This window comes from Saimiri boliviensis, chromosome 9, assembly GCF_048565385.1.
Source record: "Saimiri boliviensis isolate mSaiBol1 chromosome 9, mSaiBol1.pri, whole genome shotgun sequence".
Lineage (NCBI taxonomy): Eukaryota > Metazoa > Chordata > Mammalia > Primates > Cebidae > Saimiri > Saimiri boliviensis.
Window position 1 is genome coordinate 100,795,671 of NC_133457.1, and position 21,057 is coordinate 100,816,727.

At 47.1% G+C, this 21,057-nt stretch overlaps 1 protein-coding gene across 1 annotated transcript in view; it reads right to left on the reverse strand.

The window, feature by feature from the left end:
• The window catches only part of SLA2 (Src like adaptor 2), a 41,424-nt gene extending 24,421 nt beyond the window's left edge, over window positions 1-17,003 (reverse strand). The window contains exons 1-3 of the mRNA XM_039479565.2: window positions 13,898-17,003; window positions 9,194-9,327; window positions 1,433-1,532 (exon numbers count right to left, since the gene is read on the reverse strand). Coding sequence (XP_039335499.1) covers window positions 1,433-1,532; window positions 9,194-9,284 — 191 coding nt within the window. The 5' untranslated portion in view covers window positions 9,285-9,327; window positions 13,898-17,003. The remainder of the gene's footprint in view (window positions 1-1,432; window positions 1,533-9,193; window positions 9,328-13,897) is intronic.
• Between the last annotated feature and the right edge of the window lie 4,054 nt (window positions 17,004-21,057).

A 21,057-nucleotide genomic window follows, 5' to 3' on the forward strand; every position in this document is an offset into this window, starting at 1 on the left:
GCTGGGGCTGGTGGTAGATGGCATGATTCCAGGTTCCCTGCTACAGGGCCCTGCCCACCCACGGTTCTCCCTGTGGGGATGTCCAGCCACCTGAAACTCCACCACAGGGATTCTGTGAGCATTTCAGCAAATGCCTTGAGCTTTTCTAACGGGGAAGCGGGACCCTTCTCCCTTGAGAGCATTGCCATTCTTTCCTTCCTTCATTTATTTTATTATTATTATTATTATTTTTCTCTGAGACGGAGTTTCGCTCTTGTTACCCGGGCTGGAGTGCAATGGCGCCATCTCGGCTCACCGCAACCTCCGCCTCCTGGGTTCAGGCAATTCTCCTGCCTCAGCCTCCTGAGTAGCTGGGATTACAGGCACGCGCCACCATGCCCAGCTAATGTTTTGTATTTTTAGTAGAGACGGGGTTTCACTTGACCTCGTGATCCACCCACCTCGGCCTCCCAAAGTGCTGGGATTACAGGCTTGAGCCACCGCGCCTGGCCTTATTATTATTATTTTTTGAGACGGAGTCTCACTCTGTCACCAGGCTGGAGTGCAGTGGCGTGATCTCAGCTCACTGCAACCTCTGCCTCCTGGGTTCAAGCAATTCTCCTGCCTCAGCCTCCCAAGTAGCGGGGACTACAGGTGCCCACCACCACACCCAGATAATTTTTGTATTTTTAGTAGAGGCAGAGTTTCACCATGCTGGCCAGGCTGGTCTCGAACTCTTGACTTCATGATCCACCCACCTCACCCTCCCAAAGGGCTGAGATATAGGTGTGAGCTACCATACCCAGCCTATATTAATTTTTTTTTTTTTTTATAAAGATGGGGTTTTACCGTGATGGCCAGGCTGGTCTTGAACTCCTGATCTCAGGTCATCCACCCACCTTGGCCTCCCAAAGTGCTAGATTACATGCATGAGCCACCACACCGGGCCTACATTTTTTTTTTTTTTTTTTTTTTTTGAGACAGAGTTTTGCTCTTGTCACCCAGGCTAGAGTATAATGGTATGATTTCAGCTCGCTGCAACCTCTGCTCCTGGGTTCAAGCAACTCTCATGCTTCAGCCTCCTGAGTAGTTGGGATTACAGGTGCCTGCCACCAAGCCCATCTATTTAAGTAAAGACAGGGTTTCACCATGTTGGCCAGGCTGGTCTCGAACTCCTGACCTCAGATGATCCACCCACCTTAGCCTCCCAAAGTTCTGGGATTATAGGTATTAGCCACCACACCTGGCCCATTCATTTATTTTTAGAGATAGAGTCTTGCTCTGTCACCCAAGCTGGAGTGCACTAACTTGATCATAGCTCACTGCAGCCTTGAACTCCTGAGCCCAAGCGATTTTCCCATCTCAGCCTTCCAAACAGCTGGGACTACAGGCACACACCACCACACCCGGCTCTATTAGTGCATATTCAGGTACCCAGTGCCCATGGACTTACTCAGAGATAATGATCAATGGCTCCCCGAGTCTCAGCGACAGCTCGGCCTGGCCACCTGCTGGGAAACTGCCCAGGGCCACGGCTGTGGCCTTGCTTCTCTCTAGATGGAGGGACAGAGATGGTCACCCACTTGGCTAGCAACACATGAGGTCTAGTGAAGTCTGGCTCCAGCATCAGCCCTCCACAAGCACCCTGAAGGAGTCCCATCCACTTCCTAAGAGGGCCACCCTGGAATCTGAAGCTTTTCCAGCAGAGCTTTGCAGAGCCCTGACAGTGCCCAGACAGAGAGAGAGACAGAAAGAGAAAGAAGGAAAAAATTTAGAGATGGGGTCTTGCTCTATCAACACTGCACTGCAGCCTGAGTGACAGGGCAAGATCCTATCTCTAAAAATTAGGCTCACTGCAGACTTGACCGCCTGGGCTCAAATACAGGTGTGCTACACTACACCGGCTAATTAAAAGCAAATATTTAGTAGAGATGAGGTCTCACTATGTTGCCCAGGACATGGTGGCCATGAAGCTTAAGATGTGGAGGCCATAAGGCTCTATTTCAAGGCTGGGCATCAGGTAGCAAGGGCTCCTTCAGCATAGGACCAAGCCCAGAGGGCAGCCTACTCAGGCCAACCATACTCCCTATGACCACCAAGCCTCGTAGCCTGAAAATCCAGCCTTCAGTGGCTGCTGAAGGCCACTTCACTGCACCCTAGTGTCCCTCTCTTCTTCCCCTTTGTCCTTTTTTTGTAAGGATTCCTGAAAGAGATACTTGTAGCACATTAACACTAAGCACTCATTCTAAAATTAAGCACATAATTGGAAGTAAAACACTCCTCAGCAAATGCAAAAGAACGGAAGTAATAACAAACAGTCTCTCTGACCACAGTGAATCAAATTAGAACTCAGGATTAAGAAAGTCACTCAAAGGCTGGGTGCGGTGGCTCACACCTATAATCTCAACACTTTGGGAGGCCAAGGTGGGTGGATCACGAGGTCAAGAGATCGAGACCATCCTGGCCAACATGGTGAAACCCCGTCTCTACTAAAAATACAAAAAAATTAGCTGGGCGTGGTTGCATGCACCTGTAGTCCCAGCTACTGGGGAGGCTGAGGCAGGAGAATTGCTTGAACCGGGAGGCGGAGGTTGCCGTGAGCCGAGGTCGCGCCACTGCACTCTAGCCTGGTGCCTGGTGATGGAGTGAGACTCTGTCTCAAAAAAAAAAAAAAAAAGGAAACCCACTCAAAACCACACAACCACACGGAAACTGAACAGCCTGCTCCTGAATGACTACTGGGTAAATAACAAAATTAATGCAGAAATAAATAGTGCTTTGAAGCCAATGAGAACAAAGGCACAACGTACCAGAATCTCTGGGACACAGCAAAAGGAGTGTTTAGAGGGAAATTTATAGCACTAAATGCCCACAGGAGAAAGCGGGGAATGATCTCAAATTGACACCCTATCACAATTAAAAGAACTAGAGGGCTGGGTGCGGTGGCTCAAGCCTGTAATCCCAGCACTTTAGGAGGCTGAGGCGGGTGGATCATGAGGTCAAGAGATCGAGACCATCCTGGTCAACATAGTGAAACCCCGTCTCTACTAAAAATACAAAAAATTAACTGGGCATGGTGGCGCGTGCCTGTAATCCCAGCTACTCAGGCGGCTGAGGCAGGAGAATTGCCTGAACCCAGGAGGTGGAGGTTGCGGTGAGCCGAGATGGCGCCATTGCACTCCAGCCTGGGTAACAAGAGCGAGACTCCGTCTCAAAAAAAAAAAAAAAAAAAAAAGAACTAGAGGAGCAAAAACAAACAAATTCAAAGCTAGCAGAAGATAAGAAATAACTAAGATCAGAGCATAACTGAAGGAAACAGAGACATGAAAAACCCTTCAAAAAAACCAATGAATCCAAGAGCTGTTTTTGTTTTGTTTTGTTTTTGTTTTTTGAGACGGAGTCTTGCTCTGTCACCAGGCTGGAGCACAGTGGCACGATCTTGGCTCACTGCAACCCCTGCCTCCAGAGATCAAGCAGTTCTCCTTCCTCAGCCTCCTGAGTAGCTGGGACTACAGGTATGCGCCACCATGCCAGACTAATTTTTTATATTTTAGTAGAGATGAGGTTTCACCATGTTGGCCAGGATGGTCTCAATCTCCTGACCTCGTGATGTGCCTGCCTCAGCCTCCCAAAGTGCTAGGATTACAGGGAGCTGTTTTTGTTCATTTGTTCATTTGCTTTTTTTGAGACAGTCTTGCTCTGTTGCCCCGGCTAGAGTGCAATAGCATGATCTTGGCTCACTACAACCTCTACCTCCTGGATTCAAGTGATTCTCCTGACTCAGCCTTCTGAGTAGCTGGGACTACAGGCACATGCCACCATACCTGGCTAATTTTTTGTATTTTTTAAGTAGAGACGGGCTTTCACCATGTCAGCCTGGATGGTCTCAACCTCCTGACCTTATGATCTGCGTGCCTTGGCCTCCCAAAGTGCTGGGATTACAGGTGTGAGCCACTGAGGCCAGCCGGTGGGTGGAGAGTTCTATAGATGTCTATTAGGTCTGCTTGTTCCAGAGCTGAGTTCAGTCCTGAATATCCTTGTTAATTTTCTGTCTTGTTAATCTGTCTACTATTGATAGTGGGGTATTAAAGTCCCCTCAATTATTGTGTAGGAGTCTAAGTTTCTTTGTAGATCTCTAAGAACTTGCTTTATGAATCTGAGTGCTTCCGTATTGAGTGCATATGTATTTAGGATAGTTAGCTCTTTTTTTTTTTTTTTTTTGAGACGGAGTTTCACTCTTGTTACCCAGGCTGGAGTGCAATGGCGCGATCTCAGCTCACCGCAACCTCCGCCTCCTGCGTTCAGGCAATTCTCCTGCCTCAGCCTCCTGAGTAGCTGGGATTACAGGCACGTGCCACCATGCCCAGCTAATTTTTTTTGTATTTGTAGTAGAGACGGGGTTTCACCATGTTGACCAGGATGGTCTCAATCTCTTGACCTCATGATCCACCCTCGGCCTCCCAAAGTGCTGGGATTACAGGCTTGAGCCACTGCGCCCGGCCCTAGTTAGCTCTTCTTATTGCATTGATCCCTCTACCATTACGTAATGCCCCTCTTTGTCTTTGTTGATCTCTGTTGGTTTAAAGTCTGTTTTATCAGAGACTAGGACTGCACCCCCTGCTTTTTTTTTTGCATTTCACTTTCTTGGTAAATATACCGCATCCCTTTATTTTGAGTCTATGTGTGTCTCTGCATGTGAGATGGGTCTTGACTCTTTATCCAATTTGCCAGTCTGTGTCTTTTAATTGGGCCATTTAGCCCACTTACATTTAAGGTCAATATTACTATGTGTGAATCTGATCCTGTCATTATGATGCTAGCTGGTTATTTCAGCCTTTTTGCCTGGTTTTTCCTCATCTTGGATTCCTCTGGATCTAACTGTAGGCAGAGGTCCTGAGGCCACTCTGAGTCATGCCTGGGGCTGCTCAGGGTGGTGACCACCCCTGTCCGTGGGCAGAGCCTTCCCTGCCTGTGGGGCCTCGGAGAGCTATGCCCTCCTCTCCATCACGCTCTATCCTCAGTCCAGGGAGGAGTGTGTTTTGGGCAACCCCATCCATGAATCCTCCACGAAGGTGGAGTCTGCATGGTTTCCCGGTCTCCTTCCTGCACGGCCTCTCAGTGCAGATGAGGTGGCTAAAAGGAGGCAGCTGCCTCTCCACCAGGAGTCCTACAGGGCTCAGGGGGTCATGGCGTGTGAGCCTGGGCAAGGCTGGAATTAGGGAGATAAGGATACTGGGGGCTTGGGCTGAGGGGAAGGAGAGAAGTCCCTGCAATATAGGGGATTTTCCTTGTTTTGTTTTTAAGACAGGGTGTCGCAGGCCAGGTGCACTGGTTCATGCCTGTAATCCCAGCACTTTGGGAGGCTGAGGTGGGCAGATCACCTGAGGTTTGGAGCTTGAGACCAGCCTGGCCAACATGGTGAAACCCTGTCTCTACTAAAAATATAAAAAGATTAGCCAGGTGTCATAGTGGGTCCCTGTAATCCCAGCTACTTGGGAGGCTGAAGCAGGAGAATTACTTGAACCCGGGAAGCAGAGGTTGCAGTGAGCCAACATGGTGCCGTTGCATTCCAGCCTGGGTGACAATGTGAAACTCTGTCTTAAAAAAAAAAAAAAAGACAGCTGGGCACGGTGGCTCAAGCCTGTAATCCCAGCAATTTGGGAGGCCAAGGAGGGTGGATCACGAGGTCAAGAGATTGAGACCATCCTGGTCAACATGGTGAAACCCCATCTTTACTAAAAATACAAAAAATTAGCTGGGCATGGTGGTGCGTGCCTGTAATCCCAGCTACTCAGGAGGCTGAGGCAGGAGAATTGCCTGAATCCAGGAGGTGGAGGTTGCCGTGAGCCGAGATCGCACCATTGCAATCCGGCCTGGGTAACAAAAGTGAAACTCTGTCTCAAAAAAAAAAAAAAAAAAAAAAAAAGACAAGGTTTCACTCTGTCACCCAGGCTGGAAAGCAGTGCTGCAATTTTGGTTGACTGCAGCTTCTATCTCCCGGGTTTGAGCGATTCTTCTGTCTAAGCCTTCCAAGTAGCTGGGACTACAGGTGGGTGCCACCATACCTAAGTTTTGTTTTTGTTTTTGTTTTTGTTTGAGATGGAGTCTCACTCTGTGGCCCAGACTGGAGTGCAGTGGCACAATCTGGGCTCTCAGCAACCACCGCCTCCTGGGTTCAAGCAATTCTCCTGCCTCAGCCTCCCAAGTAGCTTGGACTACAGGGGTATACCACCATGCCTGGCTAATTTTTGTATTTTTAGTAGAGATGGAATTTCACCATATTGTCCAGGCTGGTGTCAAACTCCTGACCTCATGATCCACCCGCCTCAGTCTCCCAAAGTGCTGGGATTACAGGCATGAGCCACTGTGCCCAGCTTTTTTTTTGGTTTTGTTTTGTTTTTTTGGCAGAGTCTTGCTTTTGTTGCCCAGGCTGGAGTGCAATAGTGTGATCTTGGCTCACTGAGACCTCCATCTCCAGGGTTCAAGTGATTCTCCTGCCTCAGCCTCATGAGTAGCTGGGATCACAGGTTGTGCTGCCATGCCTGGCTAATTTTTGTATTTTTAGTAGAGATGGAGTTTCACCATATTGGTCAGGCTGGTCTCAAACTCCTGACCTCAGGTGACCCACCTGCCTCAGCCTCCCAAAGTGCTGGGATTACAGGCCTGAACACTCAGTCAATTTAGGCGATTTAACCAAAGTCCCAGTAGCAAACCTTGTACAAGAGCCATATAAAGTACATGTCCCTAGGCTCTGTCCAGGAGAGCGAGAAAATACACTGTGAAGTAGTGTGATCTTGTTAACTGTGCTGGTTGATTTTATGTGTCATTGTGGCTAGGCCACACAACCCAGATATTTGGTCAAATACCAGTCTAGATATTGCTATGAAGATATTTTTAAAGATGAGATTCAATTTAAATCAGTAGTCTGAGTAAAGCAGATGACCCTCCCATAATGTGGGTGGACCCCATGCAATCAGTTGAAGGCCTTAAAATAACAAGACTGACGTCCTTTGAGGAAGAAGGAATTCTGCCTCCAGACTGCGGTTGGACTTAGGACTGTAGCATCAGCTCTTCCCTGGGTCTCCAGCCTGCCCTGCAGATTTCAGACTTATAGCCTCCACAATCATGTGGGCCAGCTCCTCAAAAATAAATGTAGTACACACACACACACACACACACACACACACACACACACACACACTACCCCACTACCACCACCACCTATTGGTTCTGTTTCTTGGAGAATTTAATACATTATTGAAATCCTAATAAAGATGTGACTTGAGAAAGGATTTGTTGCCTGTTATGGAGAACAAGAAACAGACCTGGGGCCATAGTACCAACATCAAAATACTAGAATTGCTAGGATATTTTGATTGTTCAACTGTCCTAAAACTGGGAGTTTTAGTCAAGACTCTTAGAAAATCACAGTTATAGACTCAGCAATGTATATGCATTGTATATGCTATCTTCCCCCACTACGACAGCCCTGGCAAGGGCCAGGTGCAGTGGGTCACGCCTGTAATCCCAGCACTTTGGGAGGCTGAGGCAGGTGGATCACCTGAAGTCAGGAGTTCGAAACCAGCCTGGGCAACATGGTGAAACCCTGTCTCTACTAAAAATACAAAAGTTAGCTGGGCATGGTAGCATGCGCTTGTAATCCCAGCTACTTGGGAGGCTGAGGCAGGAGAATTGGTTGAGCCCGGGAGATGGAGGTTGCAGTGAGCCGAGATCGTGCCATTGCACTCCAGCCTGGGCAACAAGGGCGAGACTCTGTCTCAAAAAAAAAACAAAACAAAACAAAGCAAAACACAGCCCTGGCCAGGTGCAGTAGCTCATGCCTGAAATCTCAGCACTTCAAGAGGCCAAGGCGGGAGGATCACTTGCGCCCAAGAGTTCAAGACCAGTCTGGCAACATAGGGAGACCCCATCTCTACAAATAATTTAAAAAATTATCCAGGAGGCCATGTGCGGTGGCTGACGCCTGTAATCCCAGCACTTTGGCAGTCTGAGGCAGGCGGATCATGAGGTCAAGAGATGGAGACCATCCTGGCCAACATGGTGAAACCCCGTCTCTACTAAAAATATAAAAATTATCTGGGTGTAGTGGTGCGTGCCTGTAATCCCAGCTACTTGGGAGACAGGAGAATTGCTTGAACCTGGGAGGTAGAGATTGCAGTGAGCTGAGACTGCGCCACTGTACTCCAGCCTGTCGACACAGCGAGACTCCGTCTCAAAAAATAAAACAACAATAAAACAAAAACAACAACAAAAAAACCCAAAAACAACACCCACCATCATAAAAATAAAAGAGACAGACCTAATTTCACTTCAGGTAATTACACGGTACCTCTTAGGTCCATTAAAACAGTATAGCAAAACTTTCTGCAACAATGGAAATGTTCCGCAATTCTGTACTGTCTAACAAGGTGGTCACTTGCTATATGTGCTATTGAGCACTTAAAATATGACTGGGGTGATTAAAGATGTTTTATTTAATTTTATTTTTTTGAGATAGATTCTCACTCTGTCGCCCAGGCTGGAGTGCAGTGATGCAATCTCGGCTCACTGCAACTTCCACCTCCCAGGTTCAAGTGATTCTTTTTCCCTGCCTCCTGAGTTGCTGGGATTACAGGCATGTGCCACCAGGAACGGCTAATTTTTTTATTTTGAGTAGAGACGGGTTTCACCATGTTGGCCAGGCTGGTCTTGAATTCCTGACCTCAGGTGATCTGCCCACCTCGCCCTCCCAAAGTGCTGGGATTACAGGCCACCATGCCCGACCCTGGCCTAAAATTTTAAGTTTAAGCAGTTGCATGTAGCTGGTGGCTACTGCAATGGACAGTTCAGCTCTAGGGGGCTGCAGAGGTGGGGCTGGCCAGCTTGGTGTTTGGATAAACAACTGGTTGAGGAGGAGGGAAGCCTTGGGGAATGCCTGGGGGATTATCATGCCCTCCTGGTTTAATATTCTGCTTTGTGCCTGTTGCTTTCTCCTATTTTCTTATTTATCTGGTTGTTGACTGTTCTTACTGCTAAGGTAGGCTCCACAGGAACAAGGACCCTGCTGCATGGCTCAGTAGGCAGGGCCTGGTATGTAGCAGGCACTCAGTGGTGCTTACGCTGTGTTGGAGCTGCTGGCCAGGAAGGCCCACAGAGGCAGTGACATCTAGGACTGTGTGGGAAGGGCCTGGCTGTAGCAGACCCCAAGGCCTACCTGCTTCCATGGACACAGGTCCCTGGCCTTGGAAAGAAGGGCTCAAGCTTGGACTTGGCAGGGATTTTCTTCTGCTGGGCAGACTTCCCATTGTTCCTCAGCAGAGCACACAGAAGCACATCATCGAGGGAAATCTGAAAGAGACACCGTGTTGTGGACAGAGCCGAGGCTCCTGCCCTGATCTCAGATACCCCTCCCTCCCCAGATCGGCCCTGGCTGTCTCCTCACAGAGCATGTGAATGACCTCCCTCCTGTGGGACCAGGCTCCAGCCTCTCTACCAGACCCTGAAGGCTTCCTGCATATTGGACCTTGTTTTCTGCACATCTCATCTTTTTATGCCACAACAGGCACATTTCTTTCTGGGCCTCTACTTGTGTCCCTCCCATGGTCAGTCATGCCCTCTCCTCTCCTTCAGTTCTGTTTGGATTCCATTCTTCCTTCCCCAGGAAGCCTTCCCAGCCCCCCAGCCTTTGTTGATCACTCCTTTGAATTCCTATGGCTCACTTAGAACCTTTTCTCTGACCCAGGATCATACTCTGCTACTGGGTGGCAAGGGACAATGACAGGAGAGCTCCCTCCAGGCATACCAGGACCTGTGGCTTGGGTCAGAGGTCTTCAAGAGGGGCTGGGCACAGTGGCTGATGCCTATAATCTCAGTACTTTGGGAGACCAAGGTGGGTGGATCAACTGAGATCAGGAGTTAGAGACCAGCCTGACCAATATGGTGAAACCTCACCTCTACTAAAAACACAAAAATTAGCTGGGCATGGTGGCATGCACCTGTAGTCCCATCTACTCAGGAGGGAGGCTGAGACAGGAGAATTGCTTGAACCTGGGAGGCTGAAGTTGCAGTGAGCTGAGATTGGGCCACTGCACTCCAGCCTCCAGCATGGGCAAGAGAGAGAGACTCCCTCTCAAAAAAAAAAAAAAAAAGAAAAAAAAAAGAGGTCTGCAAGGGGGATCTGGGCAGGCTTGAGAGCTGTTGTCACAGCAAGCAAAGGTGACACGGACACACTGTTGTTAGTGTCACAGGCCAAGTAAGAGTACCTGTCTCAGCCTCCTGAGTTGCTGGGATTACAGGGGTGAGCACTTAGTAAGAGGCTGATCCCTTTAAGAGGCCGAGGGGGTCTGACTGCTTGAGCTCAGGAGTTCAAGACCAGCCTGGCCAACATAGTGAAATCCCATCTCTACCAAAAATCCTACAAAAATTAGCTGGGTGTGGTGGCGCACACCTGTAGTTCCAGCTATTCAGGAGGCTGAGGTGGGAGGGCAGGAGGATTGCTTGAGCCTGGGAGATGGAGTTCACAGTGAGCCAAGATCATGCCACTGCACTCCAGCCTGGGCAACAGAGTGAGATGCTGTCTCAAAAAAAAAAAAAAAAAATGGACTGTGGGGTTGTATGATGCAGTGATGACTTGCAGGGCTCTGGGGGACTGACTGTTGAGCCACTTCCCCTCTCTGTGCCCCCTTTTCCTCATCTGAAACATAGGGATAACGACATTCAACATATAGGTCCAAGAGATAATGCACATGAAAACCCTAGCCAGCCCCATGTTTCCTTTACCACGTCCTGAATGTCACTTCATCAGAGGCCTCTCCTGGGAGCCTCCCCAGAAGGTCTTGCTCTGTCACCCAGGCTACAGTGAGTGGCACGGTCCTAGCTCATTGCACCCTTGAACTCCTGGGTTCAGGGGTTCCTCCCACCTCAGCTATGATTACAGGCATTAGCTGCCACCACAACTAGCTTCTTTGCAAGTTTTAAGTTATGGGCTCTTGCCATGTTGCCCAGGCTGGTCCTAAACTCCTCCCACTTCAGCTTCCCAAAGTCCTGGGATTACAGGTGTGAGCCATGGCACCCAGCCTCTCTTCGAAAGTTTTCATCATTCATTTGAGAGTTTACTTGTTTAATCTGCCACTATCCTGTAACTGCAAAAGGACAAGGACTTCTTTTGTTTGCCTATTACTCAGCATTTAGTAAGGCATGACAGAAGGCACTGGTACACATTAACTAAATGAGACTGTTAGTTCTTCTGACAGGTGTCTTATCCTTAGAATAGTTTAAATTCCCAGATTCCCAGGGTAGTGCTGATTTTCCCAAACACTGTATTTTGTTTGAGGAGTGGGAAGCAGAGCTTTGTATTTCTTTTCAGATGGTTTCATTGTTTTCAGTAGGGACAAGGCACAATTACACGTTTGACCCAATGCAGCTCTGGTATTCATGGAGCTCCTGCTCTGTGTCAGGCACCTGCCAAGGGCTGGCGGTCCCTGGAGGAGGAATCCATGCTTCTTACCCTGGAGGAGCTCACTGAATGGGGCTGTGACAGAGTGGGCTCCTTCCTTGCCTTTGAATCCCACACTGCCTGGATGAGGATGGTTATCTATCAATATCATGGAGTGATTTCTGTGGCCTCCTGGGCCAGTCCTGTTTGGGGGGTAAAGATCCTACCTTAGAAGCTGGAAGAGCCCTCTATTCTTCAGCCTTTAATTGACATGGGAATAACAATACCTGGGCCAGGTGTGGTGGCTCACGCCTGTAATCCTAGCACTTTGGGAGGCTGAGACAGGTAGATCACATGGGGGTCAGGAGTTTTGGACCTGCCTGGCCAACATGGTAAAACCCTGCCTCTACTAAAAATACAAAAATGAGCTGGGAGTGATGGCTTACACCTGTAATCCCAACACTTCAGGAGGCTAAGGTGGGCAGATCACATGAGGTCAGGTATTTAAGATCAGTCTGGCCAACATGGTGAATATAAAAATAAGTCAGGCATGGTGGCGGGTGCCTGTAATCCCAGCTACTTGGGAGGCTGAGGCAAAAAAATTGCTTGAACCTGAGTAGCAGAGACTGCAGTGAGCCGAGATTGTGCCACTGCACTCCAGCCTGGGCAACAGAGTGAGATTCTGTCTCAAAAAAACAAAAAACCTGCTTGCTGCTGCCTCCCTATGGGAAGTTCAGCATTCATCTTGAAGGAAGCTCTTGAACACAGAATGGGCATATCACATGGAAATGGCTCCTGACAGCCACTTCCTGCTCAGACCTTAAGGATCCTGCAGCCTGGGTACACTGTGATGGCGCTGCTGTTCTTGAGGAGGCTTTTTGGTTTTGTTTTAAATTATAGGGGTCTTGCTGTGTTGCCCAGGCTGGTCTCAAATTCCTAGGCTCAAGTAATCCTCCTGAGGAGGTTTTTTACAATCCTAAGACCAGGAAACTTCAGGGAGAGAACCTCTGCCTTGGGTAGCATGAGTGCTCCCTTGAACCTGGTTGGAGCTGCATGGTCTCAGGCAAAGCATGCAAGCTTCCTGCATCTCATCTGTGAATGAGGGTGCTCTATAGGCACCACAGGACTGTGTTGCAGGAGTCTGGCACGGAATGGGTGCTCAGTAAGGCTTAGTTTCCTTTCCCCTCCTTCAGGAAGACCACAATCACCACCTGCAATAGACCCAGAGGCTCCTTCCTGCCGCAGGTGGAGCTGGGGGCTGGGGAGCTATACTCAGGCTGAAAGCAAGGACTCAGGCAAATTAAGGCAAAGATGCCCCTGGGGGCAAAATAAAGACTGCGGTGGGCAGGCCTAGAAGAAGGCAGTATTAGTCGCAACTTTTATAAGACAGCATCTGATCATTAATGACACAAATTTTTTAGCAACTTACTATGTGCCAGGCACTTTCCGGAGGACATGAGACACTGGGTGAAAGGAAAAAGTTAGTCAAAGGCACCGAGATCAGCACACTGCCCATAATATAAATATTTATATATATTTTAATGTCTCACTTGGGTCCCATTTCAGATACAGTGACCAACAAGTCCTTGAGAGGACCTTGTGCTTTTCTGGTCATGTAGCCCATTCGTGCAGGGCTGGGCCTGCTGTCATGTGTATTTTGTGCTTCTTAAGATCATTTTTCAGGGGTGGGGGTAAGAGTGATGAATTTGGCCAGGCACGGTGGCTCATGCCTTTAATCGCAGCAATTCAGGAGGCTTTCTGGTTCAGGAGGATTGCTTGAGGCCAGGAGTTCGAGAACAGTCTGGGCAACATAGTGAGGACCGCTCCCCCACCGCTTTATCTCTATAAAATATAACAAATTAGCTGGGCATGGTGGTACATGCCTGAAGTCCCAGCTACTCAGGAGGCTGAGGCGGGAGAATCGCTTGAGCCCAGGGGTTCAAGCCTACAGTTAGTCATAATCCTGCCACTGCACTCCAGCCTGGGTGACAGAGCAAGACCCCAACTCAAATAATAATAATAATAATAATGAATTTGGATTGAGTTAAAGGGAGACTTCTCCCTCTCTCAACTGAAAAATATCACCCTTTTGAGAGTGAGATTTCACTGTAGGCTCTACAGCTGAAATGTCTTGAGAGACAATAGCCCTCGCGTTCCTGACTTTGGAGTCTGACTGCAGCACAGAGGGGCCCAAAGTCACACAGCAAGTACACAACCGAGATGAGACTAGGATGGGTGTGAAGACAAGCTGCAGGGAAGGATGTAATCTCCAACACGCAGTCAAAGGTAGAGCAGATAAGTCTTGGTTCTTCTGGGACCCCCAGAAACCACCCCTCTTTACAGCCTCAGTAGAGCCACTTCCCATTCTCCTTGAGCTCGTTTTTTTCCCACCTGCAAATAAAGCCCAGTCCCAGTCTGGGCCAGGGAGCCCATTCTTCCTCACCTGTCGCCAGGCTACCTGAAAACAAAACCAAGTGTACTTACTGGTTTGTCCTCAAGGGCTTGGGAAGAGGGCTCCGCTGAGATGCATCCTCTGGCTGAACAGGTTAGGGCTTTCAGGGACCTTCTGGAAGTCTGCCAGTGTTCTTGGTGCTAGGGCACCCAGAACTCTTTCAGCCTGGGAGGATCTTCAGGGAGAGGCTAGGTGCTGGTTTGGGTAGCTCAGCAACCGCCTGTGGTCAGCAGTTTGTACACCAGGAATGGATCAGCTGTCCCATGCTCCTTATGAAATCTGGACTGGGGAACCCTCCCAAGCACAACCGAGCCAGGGAGGAAGGCCCAGGGCCCTTTGAGCTCTACCATAGAGACATAGGCACAGGGTCCTTGGAGCTCCAGCTCCGTCTGCAGACTCTGTGGTTCTCACAACCACTCGTTTCCTCTGACGGCATCACAGACCATCGAGGAGCCACCTTCCCCGAGTTCCTGTTTCTAGGGGAGCAGCTGCTGTCTTGTCGCGATTGTGGAGCTAAAGGTTTTTCTCTGGCTTTGTGGCTTGGTCTTGTCCAAGGAACACAGGACTGAGGAAAATGAACAGGAGTTCCCATGCTGGCCTGACCACAATAGTCATCCAGAGGGGCTTAATTGTAGCAATCTCTGGGAAGTCCCACACCTTCTAAATTCAAGTCATCAGAGAGGGAGCCGAGGAATCTAAATTGTAAACCCTCCAAGAGATTCCCTTGATGGGCAAGTTTGGGAAGCACTGCCTTCTCAATCTTTAATGTGTATAGGAATCACTTGGAGATCTTGTTAAACTGCAGGTTCTGATTCGGTAGGTCTAGGGTGGAGTTCAATATTTTGCATTTCTAATAAGCTCCCAGGTGACACCCATGTTGCCAGTCTGGGGACCACACTTTGAATAGCAGTATCTGGACAGTGGTCTCAAAGTGTGGTCCTTAGACCAGCAGCCTCAGTGGGAATTCGTTAGACATGCAAATTCTCAGGCCACATTTCAGATCTACGGACTCAAACTCTGGGGGTAGGCCTGGTGATCTGTTTTCATACCGCCAGGTGATTCTGATGAATGCCCAAGCTTGATTTTTTTTTTTTTTGACATGTCTCGCTTTGTTGCCCAGGATGGAGTGCAATGGCACAATCATAGCTCACTGCAGACTTGACCCAGGGTCAAGTAATCCTCCCTTCTCAGCCTTGAGTAGCTAGGACTACAGGTGTGCACCAGCACTCCTGGCTAATTTTAAATTTTTTTGTAGAGACGAGGTTTCACTGTGTTGCCCAGGCTGGTCTCAAGCTCCTGGCCTCAACTGGCCCTCCTGCCTCCACCTCCCAAAGTGTTGGGATTATCAGACCAGCATGAGCCACAGTTCATGCCCAAGCTTGAGAATCACTGCTCTAGGATAAAGAATCTAATTCTGACTGAATTGTCTTTGATTAATGTGTTACATTCAGTCCACACTTCATTGAGATTTAACCACACCTTCTCACTGTTTCCCCATTAGGGGGATTAGTATTCCTGGAGACAAAGGGCCCACTACATTGAAATGACACCTGACTCCAGCTCAGCCCATGCAGCCCTTTCTGGGGCCTTGCCAGCTAGAGCACTCCTGCTGAGGTTCTCCCTTGATTCTGGGGAACCTGGGGAAGGCTGGTTTGATTTTTATCTTTGTTGGCACTTGGCGTAGAGAGCTGAAGGAGTCAGAGTGGAGGCACACCATTGCAATAAAGTTCTAATGGGTGACAGCCCAATAATGTTAGAATGGGTGACAGCCACTCAGGGATGTGGCCCTTAGCAGGGAGGGACTTGAGCTCAAGCCCACCTTCCCACTCCTGCTGCCATACAACTCTAATGCCCATCTTCCTATGCCAGGCAAAGTTTTTTTGTTTTTTTTTTTTTGAGACGGAGTCTTGCTGTCACCCAGGCTGGAGTACAGTGGTGTGATCTCAGCTCAGTGCAACCTCTGCCTCTTGGGTTCAAGCGATTCTCTTGCCTTAGCCTCCTGATTAGCTGAGACTACAGGTGCCCACCAACATGCCTGGATATTTTTTAAAAAATATTTTTAGTAGAGATGGTGTTTCACCGTGTTAGCCAGGATGGTCTTGATCTCCTGACTTCATGATCCGCCTGCCTCGGCCTCCCAAAGTGCTGGGATTACAGGCGCGAGCCACAGCGTCCGGACATGACAGGAAAACTTTCTTTCTTTTTTTTTTTCTTTTCCCTCCCTCCCTTTTTTTTTTTTTTTTTTTTTTTTTTTGAGACGGAGTTTCGCTCTTGTTACCCAGGCTGGAGTGCAATGGCGCGATCTCGGCTCACTGCAACCTCCGCCTCCTGGGTTCAGGCAATTCTCCTGCCTCAGCCTCCTGAGTAGCTGGGATTACAGGCATGAGCCACCATGCCCAGCTAATGTTTTGTATTTTTTAGTAGAGACGAGGTTTCACCATGTTGACCAGGATGGTCTCGATCTCTCGACCTCGTGATCCACCCGCCTCGGCCTCCCAAAGTGCTGGGATTACAGGCTTGAGCCACCGCGCCCAGCAGTAGTTTGTTCTTTTGCTTAGAATTGACTTGGCTATACAGGCTCTCTTTTGGTTCCATATGAAGTTTAAGGTGGTTTTTTCCAGTTCTGTGAAGAAGATCATTCGTAGCTTGATGGGGATAGCGTTGAATCCATAAATTACCTTGGGCAGTATGACCATTTTCATGATATTGATTCTTCCTAGCCATGAGCATGGAATGTTTCTCCATCTGTTTGTGTCCTCTCTTATTTCCTTGAGCAGTGCTTTGTAGTTCTCCTTGAAGAAGTCCTTTACATTCTTTGTTATATTCCTAGGTATTTTATTCTTTTTGTAGCAATTGTGAATGGCAGTTTGTTCTTGATTTGGCTCTCTTTAAGTCTGTTATTGGTGTATAGGAATGCTTGTGATTTTTGCACATTGATTTTGTATCCTGAGACTTTGCTGAAGTTGCTTATCAGTTTCAGGAGATTTTGGGCTGAGATGATGGGGTCTTCTAAATATACAATCATGTCATCTGCAAATAGAGACAATTTGACTTCCTCCTTTCCTATTTGAATAAGCTTTATTTCTTTTTCTTGCCTGATTGCTCTGGCTACAACTTCCAATACTATGTTGAATAGGAGTGGTGAGAGAGGGCATCCTTGTCTAGTGCCAGATTTCAAAGGGAATGCTTCCAGTTTTTGCCCATTCAGTATGATATTGGCTGTGGGTTTGTCATAAATAGCTTTTATTATTTTGAGATACGTTCCGTCAATACCTAGTTTATTGAGAGTTTGTAGCATAAAGGGCTGTTGAATTTTGTCAAAGGCCTTCTCTGCGTCTATTGAGATAATCGTGTGGTTTTTGTCTTTGGTTCTGTTTATGTGGTGAATTACGTTTACAGACTTGTGTATGCTGAACCAGCCTTGCATCGCTGGGATGAAGCCTCCTTGATCGTGATGGATAAGCTTTTTGATGTGCTGTTGCAATCGGTTTGCCAGTATTTTATTGAAGATTTCTGCATCTATGTTCATCACGGATATTGGCTTGAAGTTTTCTTTTCTTTTTGAGTCTCTGCCAGGTTTTGGTATCAGGATGATGTTGGTCTCATAAAATGATTTGGGAAGGATTCCCTCTTTTTGGATTGTTTGGAATAGTTTCAGGAGTGGTACCAGCTCCTCTTTGTATGTCTGGTAGAATTTGGCTGTGAACCCATCTGGACCTGGGTTTTTTTTTTTTTTTTTTTTTTTTTTTTTTTTTTTTTTGAGACGGAGTTTCGCTCTTGTTACCCAGGCTGGAGTGCAATGGCGCAATCTCGGCTCACCTCAACCTCCGCCTCCTGGGCTCAGGCAATTCTCCTGCCTCAGCCTCCTAAGTAGCTGGGATTACAGGCACGCGCCACCATGCCCAGCTAGTTTTTTGTATTTTTAGTAGAGACAGGGTTTCACCATGTTGACCAGGATGGTCTCGATCTCTCGACCTCGTGATCCACCCGCCTCGGCCTCCCAAAGTGCTGGGATTACAGGCTTGAGCCACCGCGCCCGGCCTTGGACCTGGGGTTTTTTGATTGGTAGGCTATTGCTGCCTCAACTTCAACTCTTGTTATTGGTCTATTCAGGGTTTCGACTTCTTCCTGGTTTAGGCTTGGGAGGATGCAAGTGTCCAGGAATTTATACATTTCTTCCAGGTTTATTGGTTTATGTGCATAGAGTTGTTTGTAGTAATCTCTGACGGTGGTTTATTGCATCTATTTGATTATTCTCTCTTCTTTTTTATTAATCTGGCTAGCGATCTGTCTGTTTTGTTAATCTTTTCAAAAAACCAGCTCCTGGATTTATTGATTTTTTGAAGTGTTTTTGATATATCTCCTTCAGTTCTGCTCTGATCTTAGTTATTTCTTGTCTTCTTCTAGGTTTTGAGTTTTTTTTTTATCTTGCTCCTCTAGTTCTTTCAATTTTGATGATAGGGTGCCAATTTTAGATCCTTCTTTGCTTCTCATATGGGCATTTATTGCTATATATTTTCTTCTAGACACTGCTTTAAATGTGTCCCAGAGATTCTGGTATGCTATGTCTTCGTTCTTGTTGGTTTCGAAGAACATCTGTATTTCTGCCTTCATTCCATTATTTATCCAGTCAACATTCAACAGCCAGTTGTACAGTTTCCGTGAAGTTGTGCAGTTCTGAGTTAGGTTCTGAGTTCTAATTTGATTATACTGTGGTCTGAGAGACTGTTATGATTTCTGTTCTTTTGCATTTGCTGAGGAGTGATTTACTTCCAATTATGTGGTCAATTTTAGAGTAGGTATGGTGTGGTGCTGAGAAGAATGTATATTCTGTGGATTTGGGGTGGAGAGTTCTGCAAATGTCTATTAGGTTTGCTTGTTCCAGGTCTGAGTTCAGGTCCTGTATATCCTTGTTAATTTTCTGTCCTGTTGATCTGTCTAATATTGTCAGTGGAGTGTTAAAGTCTCCCACTATTATTGTGTGGAAGTCTAAGTCTCTTTGTAAGTCATAAGAACTTGCTTTATGTATCTGAGTGCTCCTGTATTGGTTGCATCTATATTTAGGATCGTTTCTTGTGCATTGACACTTTTACCATTATGTAACGTCCTTCTTTGTCTCTTTTGATCTTTCTTGGTTTAAAGTCTATTTTATCAGAGACTAGGATTGCAACTCCTGCTTTTTTTTTGCTCTCCATTTGCTTGGTAAATCTTCCTCCATCCCTTTATTTTGAGCCTATGTGTATCCTTGCATGTGAGATGGGTTTTGACTTTTTATCCAATTTGCCAGTCTGTGTCTTTTGATTGGGATATTTAGCCCATTTACATTTAAGGTTAATATTGTTATATGTGAATCTGATCCTGCCATTTTGATGCTAGCTGGTTGTTTTGCCCGTTAGTTGATGCAGTTTCTTCATTGTGTCGATGCTCTTTACCATTTGGTATGTTTTTGGAGTGGCCGGTACTGGTGGTTCCTATGTTTAGTGCTTCTTTCAGGAGCTCTTGTAAAGCAGGCCTGGTGGTGATGAAATCTCTGAGCAATTGCTTGTTCATAAAGGATTTTATTTCTGTTTCGCTTATGAAACTTAGTTTGGTTGGATATGAAATTCTAAGCTGAAAGTTCTTTTCTTTAAGGATGTTGAATACTGGTCCCCACTCTCTTTTGGCTTGTAGGGTTTCTGCTTAGATCCGCTGTGAGTCTGATGAGCTTCCCTTTGTGGGTAACCCGAACTTTCTTTCTGGCTGCCCTTAGCATTTTTTCCTTCATTTCAACTCTGGTGAATCTGACGATTATGTGCCTTGGGGTTGCTCATTTGAGGAATATCTGTGGTGTTCTCTGTATTTCCTGGACTTGAATATTGGCCTGCCTTGCTAGGTTGGGGAAGTTTTCCTGGATAATATCCTGAAGAGTGTTTTCCAGCTTGGATTCATTCTCTCCGCCACATTCTGGTACACCTATCAAACGTAGATTAGGTCTTTTCACATAATCCCAGATTTCTTGGAGGCTTTGTTCGCTTTTTATTTTTTTCTCTAATCTTGCCTTTTTATTTTTTTAAATATGTATTTTTTTTATATGTATTTTTTTTCTGTTTCTAGAATAGAGACACGAGTCTCACTATGTTGCCCAGGCTGGTCTTAAACTCCTAGGCTCAAATGATCCTCCTGCCTTGGCTTCCTAAAGTGCCAGGATTACAGGTGTGAGCCACCACACCCTGCCTTATATCCTTTAGAATAATAAACCTGTAAATTCAGTGTTTCCCTGAGTCTGTGAGCAATCTTAGCAAACTAACAAATCTGAGGAAAGAGGTCCAATTTGCAGCTAGGTTGAACAGAAGTGTGAGTAACCTGGGGATCCACTGCTTGCAACTGGCATGTGAAGCAGGGGACAGTCTTGTGGGTCTGAACCCTTAACCTGTGGGGTCTAACTCCAGGAAGCTGGTGTCATAATTGAATTTAGGACACCTACTGTCTGGGGTGTTGAAGCCTTGGTTGGTATGGGAAAAAAGCCCACACATTTAGTCACAGAAGTGTTGAGTGTAGTGGAAGAAACTGTTTCCCGTATTGCCACTTACTAGTTTTGTGACCATTTACAAACTAGTTATTTCTGGGCCTGTTTCTGTATCCATAAAATGGGAATAGGATGTATCTCACTGAATCAATAGAAGGAAATCTATAGGAAGACGTTAAGGGCCTGGCCTATAGAGATGCTCAATAAAAGGCTGATTCCCACACTTGGAATCCTAGCATTTTAGGAGGCTGAGGCAAGAAGATCACTCGAGGCCAGGAGTTCAAGTCCAGCCTGGGCAATGAAGTGATACCCTGTCTCTACAAAAAATAAAAAATTAGCCAGGTATGGTGTTGCATGCCAGTAGTCCCTGCTACTCAAGAAGCTGAAGTGGGAGGATGGCTTGAGCCTGGGAGTTTGAGGCTGCAGTGAGCAATGATCACACCACTGCCATCCAGCTTGGGTGACACTGTCCAAAAAAAAAAAAAAAGGCCCAGTGTGATGGTTCATGCCTGTAATTTAAGCACTTTGGGAGGCTGAGGTGCATGGATTACTTAAAAGTCAGGAGTTCCAGACCAGCCTGGCCAACATGGCCAAACCCCATCTCTACAAAAAATTAGCTGTGCTTGGTGGCACATTCCTGTAGTTCCAGCTACTTGGGAGGCTGAGACAGGAGAATTGCTTGAACCT